We start from the raw sequence: 15,459 nt of genomic DNA, 5'->3' as shown, positions 1-15,459 counted from the left end.
TCTTCAAACACACTTAATAATGCGTACAGTATTACCCTGCGCTATGAGCACCAAGGTAGTAAAACACACAGCGGCGATCAGATAAAGCAACATCAACAATAGAGGAAATGTCAATAGAAAGCCCCTTGGTAATAACCAGGTCCAGTAGAAAGCCCCATGGTAATAACCAGGTCCAGTAAGAAAGCCCCTTGGTAATAACCAGGTCCAGTAAGAAAGCCCCTTGGTAATAACCAGGTCCAGTAAGAAAGCCCCTTGGTAATAACCAGGTCCAGTAGAAGCCCCCTGGTAATAACCAGGTCCAGTAAGAAAGCCCCTTGGTAATAACCAGGTCCAGTAAGAAAGCCCCTTGGTAATAACCAGGTCCAGTAAGAAAGCCCCTTGGTAATAACCAGGTCCAGTAGAAGCCCCCTGGTAATAACCAGGTCCAGTAAGAAAGCCCCTTGGTAATAACCAGGTCCAGTAAGAAAGCCCCTTGGTAATAACCAGGTCCAGTAAGAAAGCCCCCTGGTAATAACCAGGTCCAGTAAGAAAGCCCCTTGGTAATAACCAGGTCCAGTAGAAAGCCCCTTGGTAATAACCAGGTCCAGTAGAAAGCCCCTTGGTAATAATCAGGTCCAGTAGAAAGCCCCTTGGTAATAACCAGGTCCAGGAGAAAGCCCCTTGGTAATAACCAGGTCCAGTAAGAAAGCCCCTTGGTAATAGCCAGGTCCAGTAGAAAACCCCTTGGTAATAACCAGGTCCAGTAGAAAGCCCCTTGGTAATAACCAGGTCCAATAGAAAGCCCATTGGTAATAACCAGGTCCAGTAAGAAAGCCCCTTGGTAATAACCAGGTCCAGTAAGAAAGCCCCTTGGTAATAACCAGGTCCAGTAAGAAAGCCCCTTGGTAATAACCAGGTCCAGTAGAAGCCCCCTGGTAATAACCAGGTCCAGTAAGAAAGCCCCTTGGTAATAACCAGGTCCAGTAAGAAAGCCCCTTGGTAATAACCAGGTCCAGTAAGAAAGCCCCTTGGTAATAACCAGGTCCAGTAGAAGCCCCCTGGTAATAACCAGGTCCAGTAAGAAAGCCCCTTGGTAATAACCAGGTCCAGTAAGAAAGCCCCTTGGTAATAACCAGGTCCAGTAAGAAAGCCCCCTGTTAATAACCAGGTCCAGTAAGAAAGCCCCTTGGTAATAACCAGGTCCAGTAGAAAGCCCCTTGGTAATAACCAGGTCCAGTAGAAAGCCCCTTGGTAATAATCAGGTCCAGTAGAAAGCCCCTTGGTAATAACCAGGTCCAGGAGAAAGCCCCGTGGTAATAACCAGGTCCAGGAGAAAGCCCCTTGGTAATAACCAGGCCCAGTAGAAAGCCCCTTGGTAATAACCAGGTCCAGTAGAAAACCCCTTGGTAATAACCAGGTCCAGGAGAAAGCCCCTTGGTAATAACCAGGTCTAGTAAAAAGCCCCTTGGTAATAACCAGGTCTAGTCGAAAGCCCCTTGGTAATAATCATGTCTTGTAAAAAGCCCCTTGGTAATAATCAGGTCCAGGAGAAAGCCCCTTGGTAATAACCAGGTCCAGGAGAAAGCCCCTTGGTAATAACCAGGTCCAGTAGAAAGCCCCTTGATAATAACCAGGTCCAGTAGAAAACCCCCTGGTAATAACCAGGTCCAGTAAGAAAGCCCCTTGGTAATAACCAGGTCCAGTAAGAAAGCCCCTTGGTAATAACCAGTTCCAGTAGAAAGCCCCTTGGTAATAACCAGGTCCAGTAGAAAGCCCCTTGGTAATAATCAGGTCCAGTAGAAAGCCCCTTGGTAATAACCAGGTCCAGTAGAACGCCCCTTGGTAATAACCAGGTCCAGTAGAAAGCCCCTTGGTAATAACCAGGTCTAGTCGAAAGCCCCTTGGTAATAACCAGGTCCAGTAGAAAGCCCCTTGGTAATAACCAGGTCCAGTAAGAAAGCCCATTGGTAATAACCAGGTCCAGTAGAAAACCCCTTGGTAATAACCAGGTCCAGTAGAAAGCCCCTTGGTAATAACCAGGTCCAGTAGAAAGCCCCTTGGTAATAACCAGGTCCAGTAAGAAATCCCCTTGGTAATAACCAGGTCCAGTAAGAAATCCCCTTGGTAATAACCAGGTCCAGTAAGAAAGCCCCTTGGTAATAACCAGGTCCAGTAGAAAGCCCCTTGGTAATAACCAGGTCCAGTAAGAAAGCCCCTTGGTAATAACCAGGTCCAGTAAGAAAGCCCCTTGGTAATAACCAGGTCCAGTAGAAGCCCCCTGGTAATAACCAGGTCCAGTAAGAAAGCCCCTTGGTAATAACCAGGTCCAGTAAGAAAGCCCCTTGGTAATAACCAGGTCCAGTAAGAAAGCCCCCTGGTGATAACCAGGTCCAGTAAGAAAGCCCCTTGGTAATAACCAGGTCCAGTAGAAAGCCCCTTGGTAATAACCAGGTCCAGTAGAAAGCCCCTTGGTAATAACCAGGTCCAATAGAAAGCCCCTTGGTAATAACCAGGTCCAGTAGAAAGCCCCTTGGTAATAACCAGGTCCAGTAAGAAAGCCCCTTGGTAATAACCAGGTCCAGTAGAAAGTCCCTTGGTAATAACCAGGTCCAGTAGAAAGCCCCTTGGTAATAACCAGGTCCGGTAGAAAGTCCCTTGGTAATAACCAGGTCCAGTAGAAAGCCCCTTGGTAATAACCAGGTCCAGTAAGAAAGCCCCTTGGTAATAACCAGGTCCAGTAAGAAAGCCCCTTGGTAATAACCAGGTCCAGTAGAAAACCCCTTGGTAATAACCAGGTCCAGTAGAAAGCCCCTTGGTAATAATCAGGTCCAGTAAGAAAGCCCCTTGGTAATAACCAGGTCCAGTAAGAAAGCCCCTTGGTAATAACCAGGTCCAGTAGAAAGCCCCTCGGTAATAACCAGGTCCAGTAGAAAGCCCCTTGGTAATAACCAGGTCCAGTAGAAAGCCCCTTGGTAATAACCAGGTCCAGGAAGAAATCCCCTTGGTAATAACCAGGTCCAGTAGAAAGTCCCTTGGTAATAACCAGGTCCAGGAAGAAAGCCCCTTGGTAATAACCAGGTCCAGTAGAAAGTCCCTTGGTAATAATCAGGTCCAGTAGAAAGCCCCTTGGTAATAACCAGGTCCAGTAAGAAAGCCCCTTGGTAATAACCAGGCCCAGTAAAAAGCCCCTTGGTAATAACCAGGTCCAGTAGAAAGCCCCTTGGTAATAACCAGGTCCAGTAGAAAGCCCCTTGGTAATAATCAGGTCCAGTAGAAAGCCCCTTGGTAATAACCAGGTCCAGTAGAACACCCCTTGGTAATAACCAGGTCCAGTAGAAAGCCCCTTGGTAATAACCAGGTCCAGTAGAAAGCCCCTTGGTAATAACCAGGTCCAGTAGAAAGCCCCTTGGTAATAACCAGGTCCAGTAGAAAGCCCCTTGGTAATAACCAGGTCCAGTAAGAAAGCCCCTTGGTAATAACCAGGTCCAGTAGAAAGCCCCTTGGTAATAACCAGGTCCAGTAGAAAGCCCCTTGGTAATAACCAGGTCCAGTAGAAAGCCCCTTGGTAATAACCAGGTCCAGTAGAAAGCCCCTTGGTAATAACCAGGTCCAGTAAGAAAGCCCCTTGGTAATAACCAGGTCCAGTAAGAAAGTCCCTTGGTAATAACCAGATCCAGTAGAAAACCCCTTGGTAATAACCAGGTCCAGTAGAAAGCCCCTTGGTAATAACCAGGTCCAGTAGAAAGCCCCTTGGTAATAACCAGGTCCAGTAAGAAAGCCCCTTGGTAATAACCAGGTCCAGTAAGAAAGCCCCTTGGTAATAACCAGGTCCAGTAAGAAAGCCCCTTGGTAATAACCAGGCCCAGTAAGAAAGCCCCTTGGTAATAACCAGGTCCAGTAAGAAAGCCCCTTGGTAATAACCAGGTCCAGTAAGAAAGCCCCTTGGTAATAACCAGGTCCAGTAAGAAAGCCCCCTGGTAATAACCCGGCCCAGTAAGAAAGCCCCTTGGTAATAACCAGGTCCAGTAAGAAAGCCCCTTGGTAATAACCAGGTCCAGTAAGAAAGCCCCTTGGTAATAACCAGGTCCAGTAGAAAGCCCCTTGGTAATAACCAGGTCCAGTAGAAAGCCCCTTGGTAATAACCAGGTCCAGTATGAAAGCCCCTTGGTAATAACCAGGTCCAGTAGAAAGCCCCTTGGTAATAACCAGGTCCAGTAAGAAAGCCCCTTGGTAATAACCAGGTCCAGTAAGAAAGCCCCTTTGTAATAACCAGGTCCAGTAAGAAAGCCCCTTGGTAATAACCAGGTCCAGTAAGAAAGCCCCTTGGTAATAACCAGGTCCAGTAGAAAGCCCCTTGTAATAACCAGGTCCAGTAAGAAAGCCCCTTGGTAATAACCAGGTCCAGTAGATTACCCCTTGGTAATAACCGGGTCCAGTAAGAAAGCCCCTTGGTAATAACCAGGTCCAGTAAGAAAGCCCCTTGGTAATAACCAGGTCCAGTAGAAAGCCCCTTGGTAATAATCAGGTCCAGAGAAAGCCCCTTGGTAATAACCAGGTCCAGGAGAAAGCCCCTTGGTAATAACCAGGTCCAGGAGAAAGCCCCTTGGTAATAATCAGGCCCAGTAGAAAGCCCCTTGGTAATAACCAGGCCCAGTAGAAAGCCCCTTGGTAATAACCAGGTCCAGTAGAAAACCCCTTGGTAATAACCAGGTCCAGTAGAAAGCCCCTTGGTAATAACCAGGTCTAGTAAAAAGCCCCTTGGTAATAACCAGGTCTAGTCGAAAGCCCCTTGGTAATAATCATGTCTTGTAAAAAGCCCCTTGGTAATAATCAGGTCCAGGAGAAAGCCCCTTGGTAATAACCAGGTCCAGTAGAAAGCCCCTTGGTAATAACCAGGTCCAGTAGAAAGCCCCTTGATAATAACCAGGTCCAGTAGAAAGCCCCTTGGTAATAACCAGGTCCAGTAAGAAAGCCCCTTGGTAATAACCAGGTCCAGTAAGAAAGCCCCTTGGTAATAACCAGGTCCAGTAGAAAGCCCCTTGGTAATAACCAGGTCCAGTAGAAAGCCCCTTGGTAATAACCAGGTCCAGTAGAAAGCCCCTTGGTAATAATCAGGTCCAGGAGAAAGCCCCTTGGTAATAACCAGGTCCAGTAGAAAGCCCCTTGGTAATAACCAGGTCTAGTCGAAAGCCCCTTGGTAATAACCAGGTCCAGTAGAAAGCCCCTTGGTAATAACCAGGTCCAGTAGAAAGCCCCTTGGTAATAACCAGGTCCAGTAGAAAGCCCCTTGGTAATAATCAGGTCCAGTAGAAAGCTCCTTGGTAATAACCAGGTCCAGTAGAACGCCCCTTGGTAATAACCAGGTCCAGTAGAAAGCCCCTTGGTAATAACCAGGTCTAGTCGAAAGCCCCTTGGTAATAACCAGGTCCAGTAGAAAACCCCTTGGTAATAACCAGGCCCAGTAGAAAGCCCCTTAGCAATAACCAGGTCCAGTAGAAAGCCCCTTGGTAATAACCAGGTCTAGTAAAAAGCCCCTTGGTAATAACCAGGTCCAGTAGAAAGCCCCTTGGTAATAACCAGGTCCAGTAGAAAACCCCTTGGTAATAACCAGGTCCAGTAGAAAACCCATTGGTAATAACCAGGTCCAGTAGAAAGCCCCTTGGTAATAACCAGGTCTAGTCGAAAGCCCCTTGGTAATAACCAGGCCCTTTAGAAAGCCCCTTGGTAATAACCAGGTCCAGCAGAAAGCCCCTTGGTAATAACCAGGTCCAGTAGAAAGCCCCTTGGTAATAACCAGGTCCAGAGTATGGTCACGGTTATGGGTGGGCCCAGTAGAAAGCCCCTTGGTAATAACCAGGTCCAGAGTATGGTCACGGTTATGGGTGGGCCCAGTAGAAAGCCCCTTGGTAATAACCAGGTCCAGAGTATGGTCACGGTTATGGGTGGGCCCAGTAGAAAGCCCCTTGGTAATAACCATGTCCAGAGTATGGCTGTGGTTATGGATGGGCCCAGTAATATGTTGGATAAAGTCCATAGAGCTCAAGAGATTCATAAATTCAGTGGCCTTGAAGTCAGTCTCTTTGCCAGCATGAATATTAAAATCGCCCAACACGATGATTTTCTCATAGTTCTCAAAGACAATAGATAATGGTTCAGAGAAATCGGTAAAGAAAGTGGGTCAGTGTTTTGGTGGCCTATACAGGGTTATGGCCAGTACTGGTGGCTGACATTTAAACAGTATAACACGATGCATTGGTGGCTGACATTTAATCAGTATAGCATGATGCTCAAAAGACCCATTCTCCAAAACCAAATGTCCTTACAGCTGAGAGCATTTAGTAAAAATAGAGGCTTTTCCCCCAACCTTTCCCCTTTTCTGATAGAGTATGAAAAGCTGTAGTCTGGGGGGGGGACTTGATAAAGAGCAGTACTACAGTCTGAAGACAGCCATGTTTGTTTCAGTGAGAAACACGCAATCAACTTTGCGCTCTGTTGCCTTAAATAGTGTGTTTTTTTCCCCCAGGTAAAGATGAGCGAGATGCAGGTGGTCTTGATGTCAGTCCCCTCCATCTCACTCCTCTTTTACCTGTGATGAACCACGCCATGTTGAGAACCCCACTTCCTCCTCTACACACAAACATCTTCTCAAACCCCGACATGGTTTTGTTTTTATGCTAACTTTTGAGCATAGCTTGGAACAAGGTATTGTATTTGGCTAAGTGGTGGTCTGATTTGTTCATTAGTTCCCCAGGCCTAAAATAGAGCTGTGTAGAGGGGTGAAGTGGCATCCTTAGTATTGTGAAGTGTGTACAGGGTAGCCTAGTGGTTAGAGTGTAGAGGCGGCAGGGTAGCCTAGTGGTTAGAGTGTAGGGGCGGCAGGGTAGCCTAGTGGTTAGAGTGTAGGGGCGGCAGGGTAGCCTAGTGGTTAGAGTGTAGGGGCGGCAGGGTAGCCTAGTGGTTAGAGTGTAGGGGCGGCAGGGTAGCCTAGTGGTTAGAGTGTAGGGGCGGCAGGATAGCCTAGTGGTTAGAGCGTTGGACTAGTAACCGGAAGGTTGCAAGTTCAAACCTCCGAGCTGACAAGATACAAATCTGTCGTTCTGCCCCTGAACAGGCAGTTAACCCACTGTTCCCCAGTAGGCCGTCATTGAAAATAAGAATTTGTTCTTAACTCACTTGCCTAGTTAAATAAAGGTTAAAAAAAATAAAAATTAAGTGTGTACTTAGTTGTTGTTTTAGAGTTACAGTAGTGTAATGCAACACAAACATTGGCACAGACACACACACAATAACTTACACATTATACACACACATGGATTTAGTAGTGTAGATATGTGGTAGTGGTGGAGTAGGGGTCTGAGGGCACACAGTGTGTTGTGAAATCTGTGAATGTTTTGTATAAACTGCCTTAATTTTGCTGGACCCCAGGAAGAGTAACTGCTGCTTTGGCAACAGCTAATTGGGATCCAAAATAAATACAAATACAAATGCTAACTCCCATTCGCTAGTATCTCCATTGATCCCTCCTATAGGGATATCCAGCTAGTACACTCCTTCATAACAGTCCCCAGTGCATTGGTTTTTTTCTCTTCTACTTTGTTAAACACAAAACTAACATGTGTAAGGTTTGCTCTGTCTGTATCTGTTTGTGAGTGTCTCTACCTGTTAGCTCGTCTCTCTGTCTAGCTACGTATAGTTGTAAACGCTAACACACAGTTAGCTAGCAGTGCACATTAGCATTTCTACTCCATGTTAAGTAGGCTGCTATTTCTGCTGCAGCATTCTCCATAGGAATATTAATGGACTTGGCCTTTCAACTGCATCTGCCCAGCCGTAGGTAGGAATACTTATAGATGGGCCGTACCAGAGGAGCTGCGTGCTCATCCCTCTTGGGATGCTAATGACTGTGGTGCTCCTCATCAGGAACGGCAGCCATGTTGTTAAGCTGGCTTAAAGTAAAAGGTTAATACACTTTAATGAGATTTTTGTCTGTTCAGTAAAAAAAAACTTAAATGTTCATCCATTCGAACGAAAGTGTCTGATTATTAAATACAGTTTATAGATTCAAGTTTCTCATCGCCTCTCTCAGAGAGGATTGCTCCTTTGACCTTGGAGATGGTAATTCATTAAATACCATGGGTGAGTTATGTAGATTTACAGTCCAATACCTTCCCACAGCCTGGTCCCATTCCTCTGGTCTCCTGTACAGACTACCTTACACCACTGAGACAGATGTCCCAGCCACATTCATTATGTCCTCTTCATTCACCTAGCCTGGGAGAATATTACATCTTCTGAGGGTGTATATCATCGACTGCAGTCGTCAATGATATACTGTAAAGCATCTCTCCTGTTGATCTCACTCCCTGTGTCTTGTAATCTCATCAGCTTCCCCTAATCAAATTCTCTCATGAGGCAGCACTACACCCCGGGCCAGCCTCCAGAGGCAAATCAACCACCGCAAATTAATCGGCTGTGAACTTATTCTCCTTTATTGAATACACTTTGCTGTGAATGGATATTGAAGAAAACAATTTATCGCACACCAAACCCCTCCTTTGTGATGCTAGGGTATATAGCTTGTTATGATGAAATGCAATCCCCCTGCCATGTAATCAATAGTGTTTTTTATAGCGCTTATTGTGTCCTGCAACGTCAGACAGAGACTAAAGATATAAAGTTGGTGAGCTGGTGCAAGTTACTCTGTCACTAAATCACAATTACTGACCTCTTCTCTGGTCCCATCCACCCCTCCTCTCTTTTCCTCCCTCCCCCTTCTCTCCCTCCCTCCCTCCCCCTCCATCCTTCCCTCCCTCCCCCTTCTCTCCCTCCCTCCCCCCCTCCATCCCTCCCTCCCCATTCTCTCCCTCCCTCCCTCCCTCCCTCCCTCCCTCCCTCCCTCCCTCCCTCCCTCCCTCCCTCCCTCCCTCCCCCTCCATCCTTCCCTCCCTCCCCCTTCTCTCCCTCCCTCCCCCCTCCATCCCTCCCTCCCCCTTCTCTCTCTCCCTCCCTCTCCTTCCCCCCTCCCTCCCTCCATCCTTCCCTCCCTACCCTCTCCCTCCCTACCCCTTCTCTCCCTCCCTCCTCCCTCCATCCCTCTCTCCCTACCCCTTCTCTTTCCCCCCCCTCCCTCTCCCCCCTCCCTCCCTCCCTCTCCTCCCCACCTCCTCTCTCTTTCTCAGATGGTTGTCCTGGTCAGTGTAACAGGAATGGTCAATGCAGCCTGGGTCAGAACAGCTGGCACTGTGATTGCCACACTGGCTGGAGAGGACCTGGCTGCAGTGTTGCCATGGAGATCTCCTGTGCCGACAACAAGGACAACGAAGGAGGTGAGTGGTGAAGGTTCCCAGGAGGAAGGCTGAGGAATGCTGTGTCCACTTGGTAGATTTTCCTATGAAAAGAAACATGAAGATATGACATTCCTATGTATGACTCATTATTTGATTTGGAATCAACAGTACTTACAGTATTTGTGAAACTATACTGCTGACGAGGGAAATATATATATTTATTTCCTCTAAATATCCACTTGTAAGGCACAGCAGCATCTCTCAGGTATGGCAATTGACAAGCTCGTTGATTCTCCCGGACTAGCAGCAGTCAGCCAGACGCCTGCCTGGGTTTCTCCTAGAGGTTTCCTCCCAGTGAGTTGCTCCAGGATCAGAGAGGTGTGATTGTGAGTCTGGTGTTATCAGGCCTGAATGGCCCAATTATGGAATCCTTCTGTCTGTGTGAGCTAGCGTTGAGCAGGCGGGGGAGAGAGGAGAAGCTGGTTGAATCGATGCCGTCTTCACCTCCTCCTCCCCAGAGTGCATCAGTGACCTGGAGTTTGCGGAGATGGATGTCCGTATTACCTCCTCAACCCTCCCTGATGGAGGATTAAGTGACCCCCCCCCCCCCCCCCCCCCCTCCTGTGACCATTTGTGAGAGGATCAAAGACGCCTCGGAGATGCAGCCAGCTCCTCTCCAAGCAGCAGCTCCTCTCCAAGCAGCCAGCTCCTCTCCAAGCAGCCAGCTCCTCTCCAAGCAGCCAGCTCCTCTCCAAGCAGCCAGCTCCTCCCCAAGCAGCCAGCTCCTCTCCAAGCAGCCAGCTCCTCTCCAAGCAGCCAGCTCCTCTCCAAGCAGCCAGCTCCTCTCCAAGCAGCCAGCTCCTCTCCAAGCAGCAGCTCCTCCCCAAGCAGCCAGCTCCTCTCCAAGAAGCCAGCTCCTCTCCAAGCAGCCAGCTCCTCCCCAAGCAGCCAGCTCCTCTCCAAGCAGCCAGCTCCTCTCCAAGCAGCCAGCTCCTCCCCAAGCAGCCAGCTCCTCCCCAAGCAGCCAGCTCCTCTCCAAGCAGCAGCTCCTCCCCAAGCAGCCAGCTCCTCTCCAAGAAGCCAGCTCCTCTCCAAGCAGCCAGCTCCTCTCCAAGCAGCCAGCTCCTCCCCAAGCAGCCAGCTCCTCTCCAAGCAGCCAGCTCCTCTCCAAGCAGCCAGCTCCTCCCCAAGCAGCCAGCTCCTCTCCAAGCAGCCAGCTCCTCCCCAAGCAGCCAGCTCCTCTCCAAGCAGCCAGCCAGCCCCATTCAATCTGTCAGTGCAGTGTTATCTAACATGAAAATGATACCCGTGACTATTTTTCCTTGCTTAGCGGCTAAGTAGTGTGCCGAGGCCAGAGCTATGTCGATCTTATAGAGAGCTTTCTCTGTGACATGTCAGGCAATTGAGTCCGCATGCTATGCTTCCAGGTATCTCAATGCAGCCCCCTGGAGGCCTTTCATCTTTAATCTCTCTGGTCTGAGCAATAGGGTAATATGCTCTGACGACGATAGGGGGTTTTAACAGTCTTACAGCCAGTCCATTTCAATGTGTGGCTGGATGCCTGGCAGGCTGGCTGTTGAGGTTCATCAAAAAAAATCCTCACTTCCTTAATCTGTCTGTCGGGTGTTTATCAGTCTCCCTCCCTCTCTGTTTGTCTCTGTCTGTTTTATTTCACCAAATAAAAGCTGAAAGATCAGACAGAAAAAGTTTACAAAGTCTGAAAGTAGTTTGCATAGTTGAAAGTGTTTGTTTTGACAGTTCTGAATTAACACGCTTGCTTGTGTTAGTATGCAGAGAGAGAGAGAGAGGATTCGCCCTCAGGGTTGTGAGTGATGTCCTGTTTGACTTTGATGTCAGTGTCATTGGTTTTGATTAAAAGTACGACAGGCGGGCACTGTGCTGGGGAGAAGGGTGCAGATCACCATTTCTGAAGGAGAACTTCCTTTGTAGGCTCCTGAGTGGCGCAGCGGTCTAAGGCACTGCATCTCAGTGCTAGAGGTGTCACTACAGACCCTGGTTTGATTCCAGGCTGTATCACAGAGGTCTAAGGCACTGCATCTCAGTGCTAGAGGTGTCACTACAGACCCTGGTTTGATTCCAGGCTGTATCACAACCGGCCGTGATTGGGAGTCCCATAGGGCAGCGCACAATTGGCCCGGTATCGTCCTGTTTGGGGTTTGGCCGGGGGTAGGCCGTTATTGTAAATAAGAATTTGTTCTTAACTGACTTGCCTAGTTACATAAAGGTAAAGTAAATAAAAATGTTTTTTTTTTAATTGAGAATGAGGCAAAAATACCACACACATCCTAATGAATATATAACATTAGTTGAAGAGAAATAAATGAACCTGTGAAAAGAATGGAAAGGGAATGAACATTTGAATATATGTTGTGTTGACACAGTATAGAGGGTACACAAGATGGTAAACCTGCATGTTTTCAAATATTCTTTGTTGCACTGTTTTCTGCTTGACAACGATCTTGTTTTATTCTGCCCAACAACAAAAGGAAACATGACAAATCAACAACAACAAAAATGCCATTGAATCATTATTTATTTGCAGCGGTGTCTGTCTGTCCAGGTTATTTTATCATGTGCTTCCCCCTTACAGACGGACTGACAGACTGCATGGATCCCGACTGCTGCGCTCAGAGTCTGTGTCTGACCAATCCACTGTGCCTGGGAGCAAGGGATCCACTGCAGATCATCCAGCAGAGCCAATCACCTTCGCTGAAAGTCAGATCGTTCTACGACAGAGTCAAGTTACTGGTGGGGAGGGATGGCACCCACATCATCCCTGGAAACAACCCCTTCAACTCAAGGTAGTGTACCCATCTATCAATTCTACTTACTTCGGGATATAATCAACTGTTTATACAGTAAACATCAGCATAAGGTCAGAATATTCTACATTAATTACCACTGACTTTCACAGTCACACAGTCACACAGACAGACAGTCACACAGTCTCACAGTCACAGTCACACAGTCACACAGTCACACAGTCACACAGTCACAGTCACACAGTATCACAGTCACACAGTCACACAGTCACACAGTCACACAGTCACACAGTATCACAGTCTCACAGTCACACAGTCACAGTCACACAGTCACACAGTATCACAGTCACACAGTATCACAGTCACACAGTCACAGTCACTCAGTATCACAGTCACACAGTCACAGTCACTCAGTATCACAGTATCACAGTCACACAGTCACACAGTCACAGTCACTCAGTATCACAGTATCACAGTCACACAGTCACACAGACAGACAGTCACACAGTCACACAGTCTCACAGCCACACAGTCACAGTCAGACAGTCACACAGTCACACAGTATCACAGTCACACAGTCACTCAGTATCACAGTATCACAGTCACACAGTCACAGTCACACAGTCACTCAGTATCACAGTATCACAGTCACACAGTCACACAGGGCATCCAGAAAGTATTCAGACCTCTTAACTTTTTCTTTTTTTGATACGTTACAACATAATTCCCATCAATCTCCACACAATACCTCTTAATGACAAGGTGAAAACAGGTTTTTAGAAGTTTTTTCAAATGTATTAAAAATAAAAAACAGAAAGACTTTATTTACATCAGTATTCAGACCCTTTGCTATGAGAATCGAAATTGAGCTCAGGTGCATCCTGTTTCCATTGATCATCCTTGAGATGTGGAAAATTCAATTGATTGTACATGATTTGGATAGGAACACAACTGTCTATATAAGGTCCCACAGTTGACTGTGCACGTCTTAGCAAAAGCCATGAGGTCGAAGGAATTGTAGCGCTCCGGGTCAGGATTGTGTTGAGGCACAGGTCTGGGGAAGGGTACCAAAAAATGTCTGCAGCATTAAAGGTCCCCAAGAGCACAGTGGCCTCCATCTTTCTTAAATGGAAGAAGTTTGGAACCACCAAGACTCTTTTCCTAGAGCTGGCTGCCCGGCTAAACTGAGCAATCGGGGAGAAGGGCCTTGGTCAGGGAGGTGACCAATAACCCGATGGTCACTCTGACAGAGCTCCAGAGTTCCGCTGTGGAGATGGGAGAACCTTCTAGAAGGGCAACCATCTCTGGAGCACTCCACCAATCAGGCCTTTATGGTAGAGCGGCCAGATGGATGCCACTGGTCAGTAAAAGGCACATGACAGTCCGCTTGGAGTTTGCCAAAAGGCATCAAACTTATTCCATGAGAGACAAGATTCTCTGGTCTGATGAAACCAAGGTTGAACTCTTTGGCCTGAATGCAAAGCGTCATGTCAGGAGTAAACCTGTAACCATCCCTACGGTGAAGCATGGTGGTGGCGGCATCATGTCTGGAGTAAACCTGTAACCATCCCTACGGTGAAGCATGGTGGTGGCAGCATCATGTCTGGAGTAAACCTGTAACCATCCCTACGGTGAAGCATGGTGGTGGCGGCATCATGTCTGGAGTAAACCTGGAACCATCCCTACGGTGAAGCATGGTGGTGGCAGCATCATGTCTGGAGTAAACCTGGAACCATCCCTACGGTGAAGCATGGTGGTGGCGGCGGCATCATGCTGTGGAGATGTTTTTCAGAGGCAGGGACTGGGAGACTAGTTAGGATCGAGGCAAAGATGAACGAGAGGATCTGCAGAGAAAAATGGGAGAAACTCCCCAAATACAGATGTGCCAAACTTGTAGCATCATACCCAAGAAGACCTGAGGCTGTAATTACTGCCAAAGGTGTTTCAACAAAGTACTGAGTAAAAGGTCTGAATTCTTATGTAATGTGATATTTCTGTTTTTGATATTTTATACATTTCTAAAAACCTGTTTTTGCTTTGCCTTCATGCAGTACTGTGTGTAGATTGATGAGGGGGGGAAAAAACAATTTCATCCATTTTATAATAAGGCTGTAAACGTAACAAAATGTGGAAAAAGTTAAGGGGTCTGAATACTTTCTGAATGCACTGTACATTAAGAGATTTGATTCATGTGTTGTCACACCATCTTCATACCTTCACCTTGTAGCTATGTCCTCTCTTGCAGCCTGGCAGCGTTGATCAGAGGCCAGGTCGTGACTACGGACGGGACTCCCCTGGTGGGGGTCAACGTGACGTTTGTCAAGTACCCCCACTATGGCTTCACCTTGACTCGTCAGGACGGCACGTAGGTGATTTTTTGGGTGTTTGAATATGACAACAGATCTTTAGATGTATGAATGGATTTATGTCCCTTAGGTGACTTTGATATCTTTGAGTGATTTGAGGATGGCGAGGATCAACGGGTTTGTAAATCCCCTTTGTCCTCTGTCTTTGTTCCTCTCTAGATTTGACCTGGTGGCCAATGGGGGCGTGTCTCTGGCCCTGCTCTTCGAGCGAGCTCCGTTCCTGAGCCAGGAGCGCACGGTGTGGCTACCCTGGAACCGGTTCTATGCCATGGACACGCTGGTGCTGAAGACGGAGGAGAACACCATCCCAGCCTGTGACCTCAGCGGCTACGTCCTACCCGACCCTGTGGTGGTGGCCTCGCCCCTCTCCTCCTTCTTCAGCTCTCACCCTGCGGAGAGGCACATCATCCCTGAGACTCAGGTACATACACAGCACTCTCTCTCTAGCTCCTCCTTCTTCAGCTCTCACCCTGCAGAGAGGCACATCATCCCTGAGACTCAGATACATACACAGCGCTCTCTCTTCTCTATCGCTCTCTATCTCTCTCGCTCTCTCTCTCTAGCTCTCTAGCTCTGTTTCTCTCTCTCAACTCTCTAGCTCTGTTTCTCTCTCTAGCCTCTCTCTCTCTCTCTCTAGCTCTGTTTCTCTCTCTCTAGCTCTCTCTCTCTCTCTAGCTCTGTTTCTCTCTCTCTCTCTAGCTCTCTCTCTCTCTCTAGCTCTCTCTCTCTCTAGCTCTGTTTCTCTCTCTCTAGCTCTCTCTCTCTCTCTCTCGCTCGCTATGTTTCTCTCTAGCTCTGTTTCTCTCTCTCTCAATTCAATTCAATTCAATTCAAGGGCTTTATTGGCATGGGAAACATGTGTTAACATTGCCAAAGCAAGTGAGGTAGACAACATACAAAGTGAATATATAACATACACACACAGAAGTTTCAAAACAGTAAAGACATTACAAATGTCATATTATATATATATACAGTGTTCTAACAATGTACAAATGCCTGAAGGACACAAGATAAAATAAATAAGCATAAATATGGGTTGTA

At 47.5% G+C, this 15,459-nt stretch overlaps 1 protein-coding gene across 2 annotated transcripts in view; it reads left to right on the top strand.

Annotated features, from left to right (window-relative positions):
- Positions 1–15,459, top strand: part of LOC109873384 (teneurin-2) — a 176,661-nt gene that overhangs the window by 136,849 nt on the left and 24,353 nt on the right. For both annotated transcript variants that reach the window (XM_031808169.1, XM_031808168.1), the window contains 4 exons: positions 9,159–9,305; positions 11,878–12,088; positions 14,295–14,414; positions 14,575–14,836. In XM_031808169.1, coding sequence (XP_031664029.1) covers positions 9,159–9,305; positions 11,878–12,088; positions 14,295–14,414; positions 14,575–14,836 — 740 coding nt within the window. The remainder of the gene's footprint in view (positions 1–9,158; positions 9,306–11,877; positions 12,089–14,294; positions 14,415–14,574; positions 14,837–15,459) is intronic.

This window comes from Oncorhynchus kisutch, linkage group LG28 (assembly GCF_002021735.2).
Source record: "Oncorhynchus kisutch isolate 150728-3 linkage group LG28, Okis_V2, whole genome shotgun sequence".
NCBI classification, from domain to species: domain Eukaryota; kingdom Metazoa; phylum Chordata; class Actinopteri; order Salmoniformes; family Salmonidae; genus Oncorhynchus; species Oncorhynchus kisutch.
This window is presented reverse-complemented; position numbering and strand designations above follow the sequence as displayed.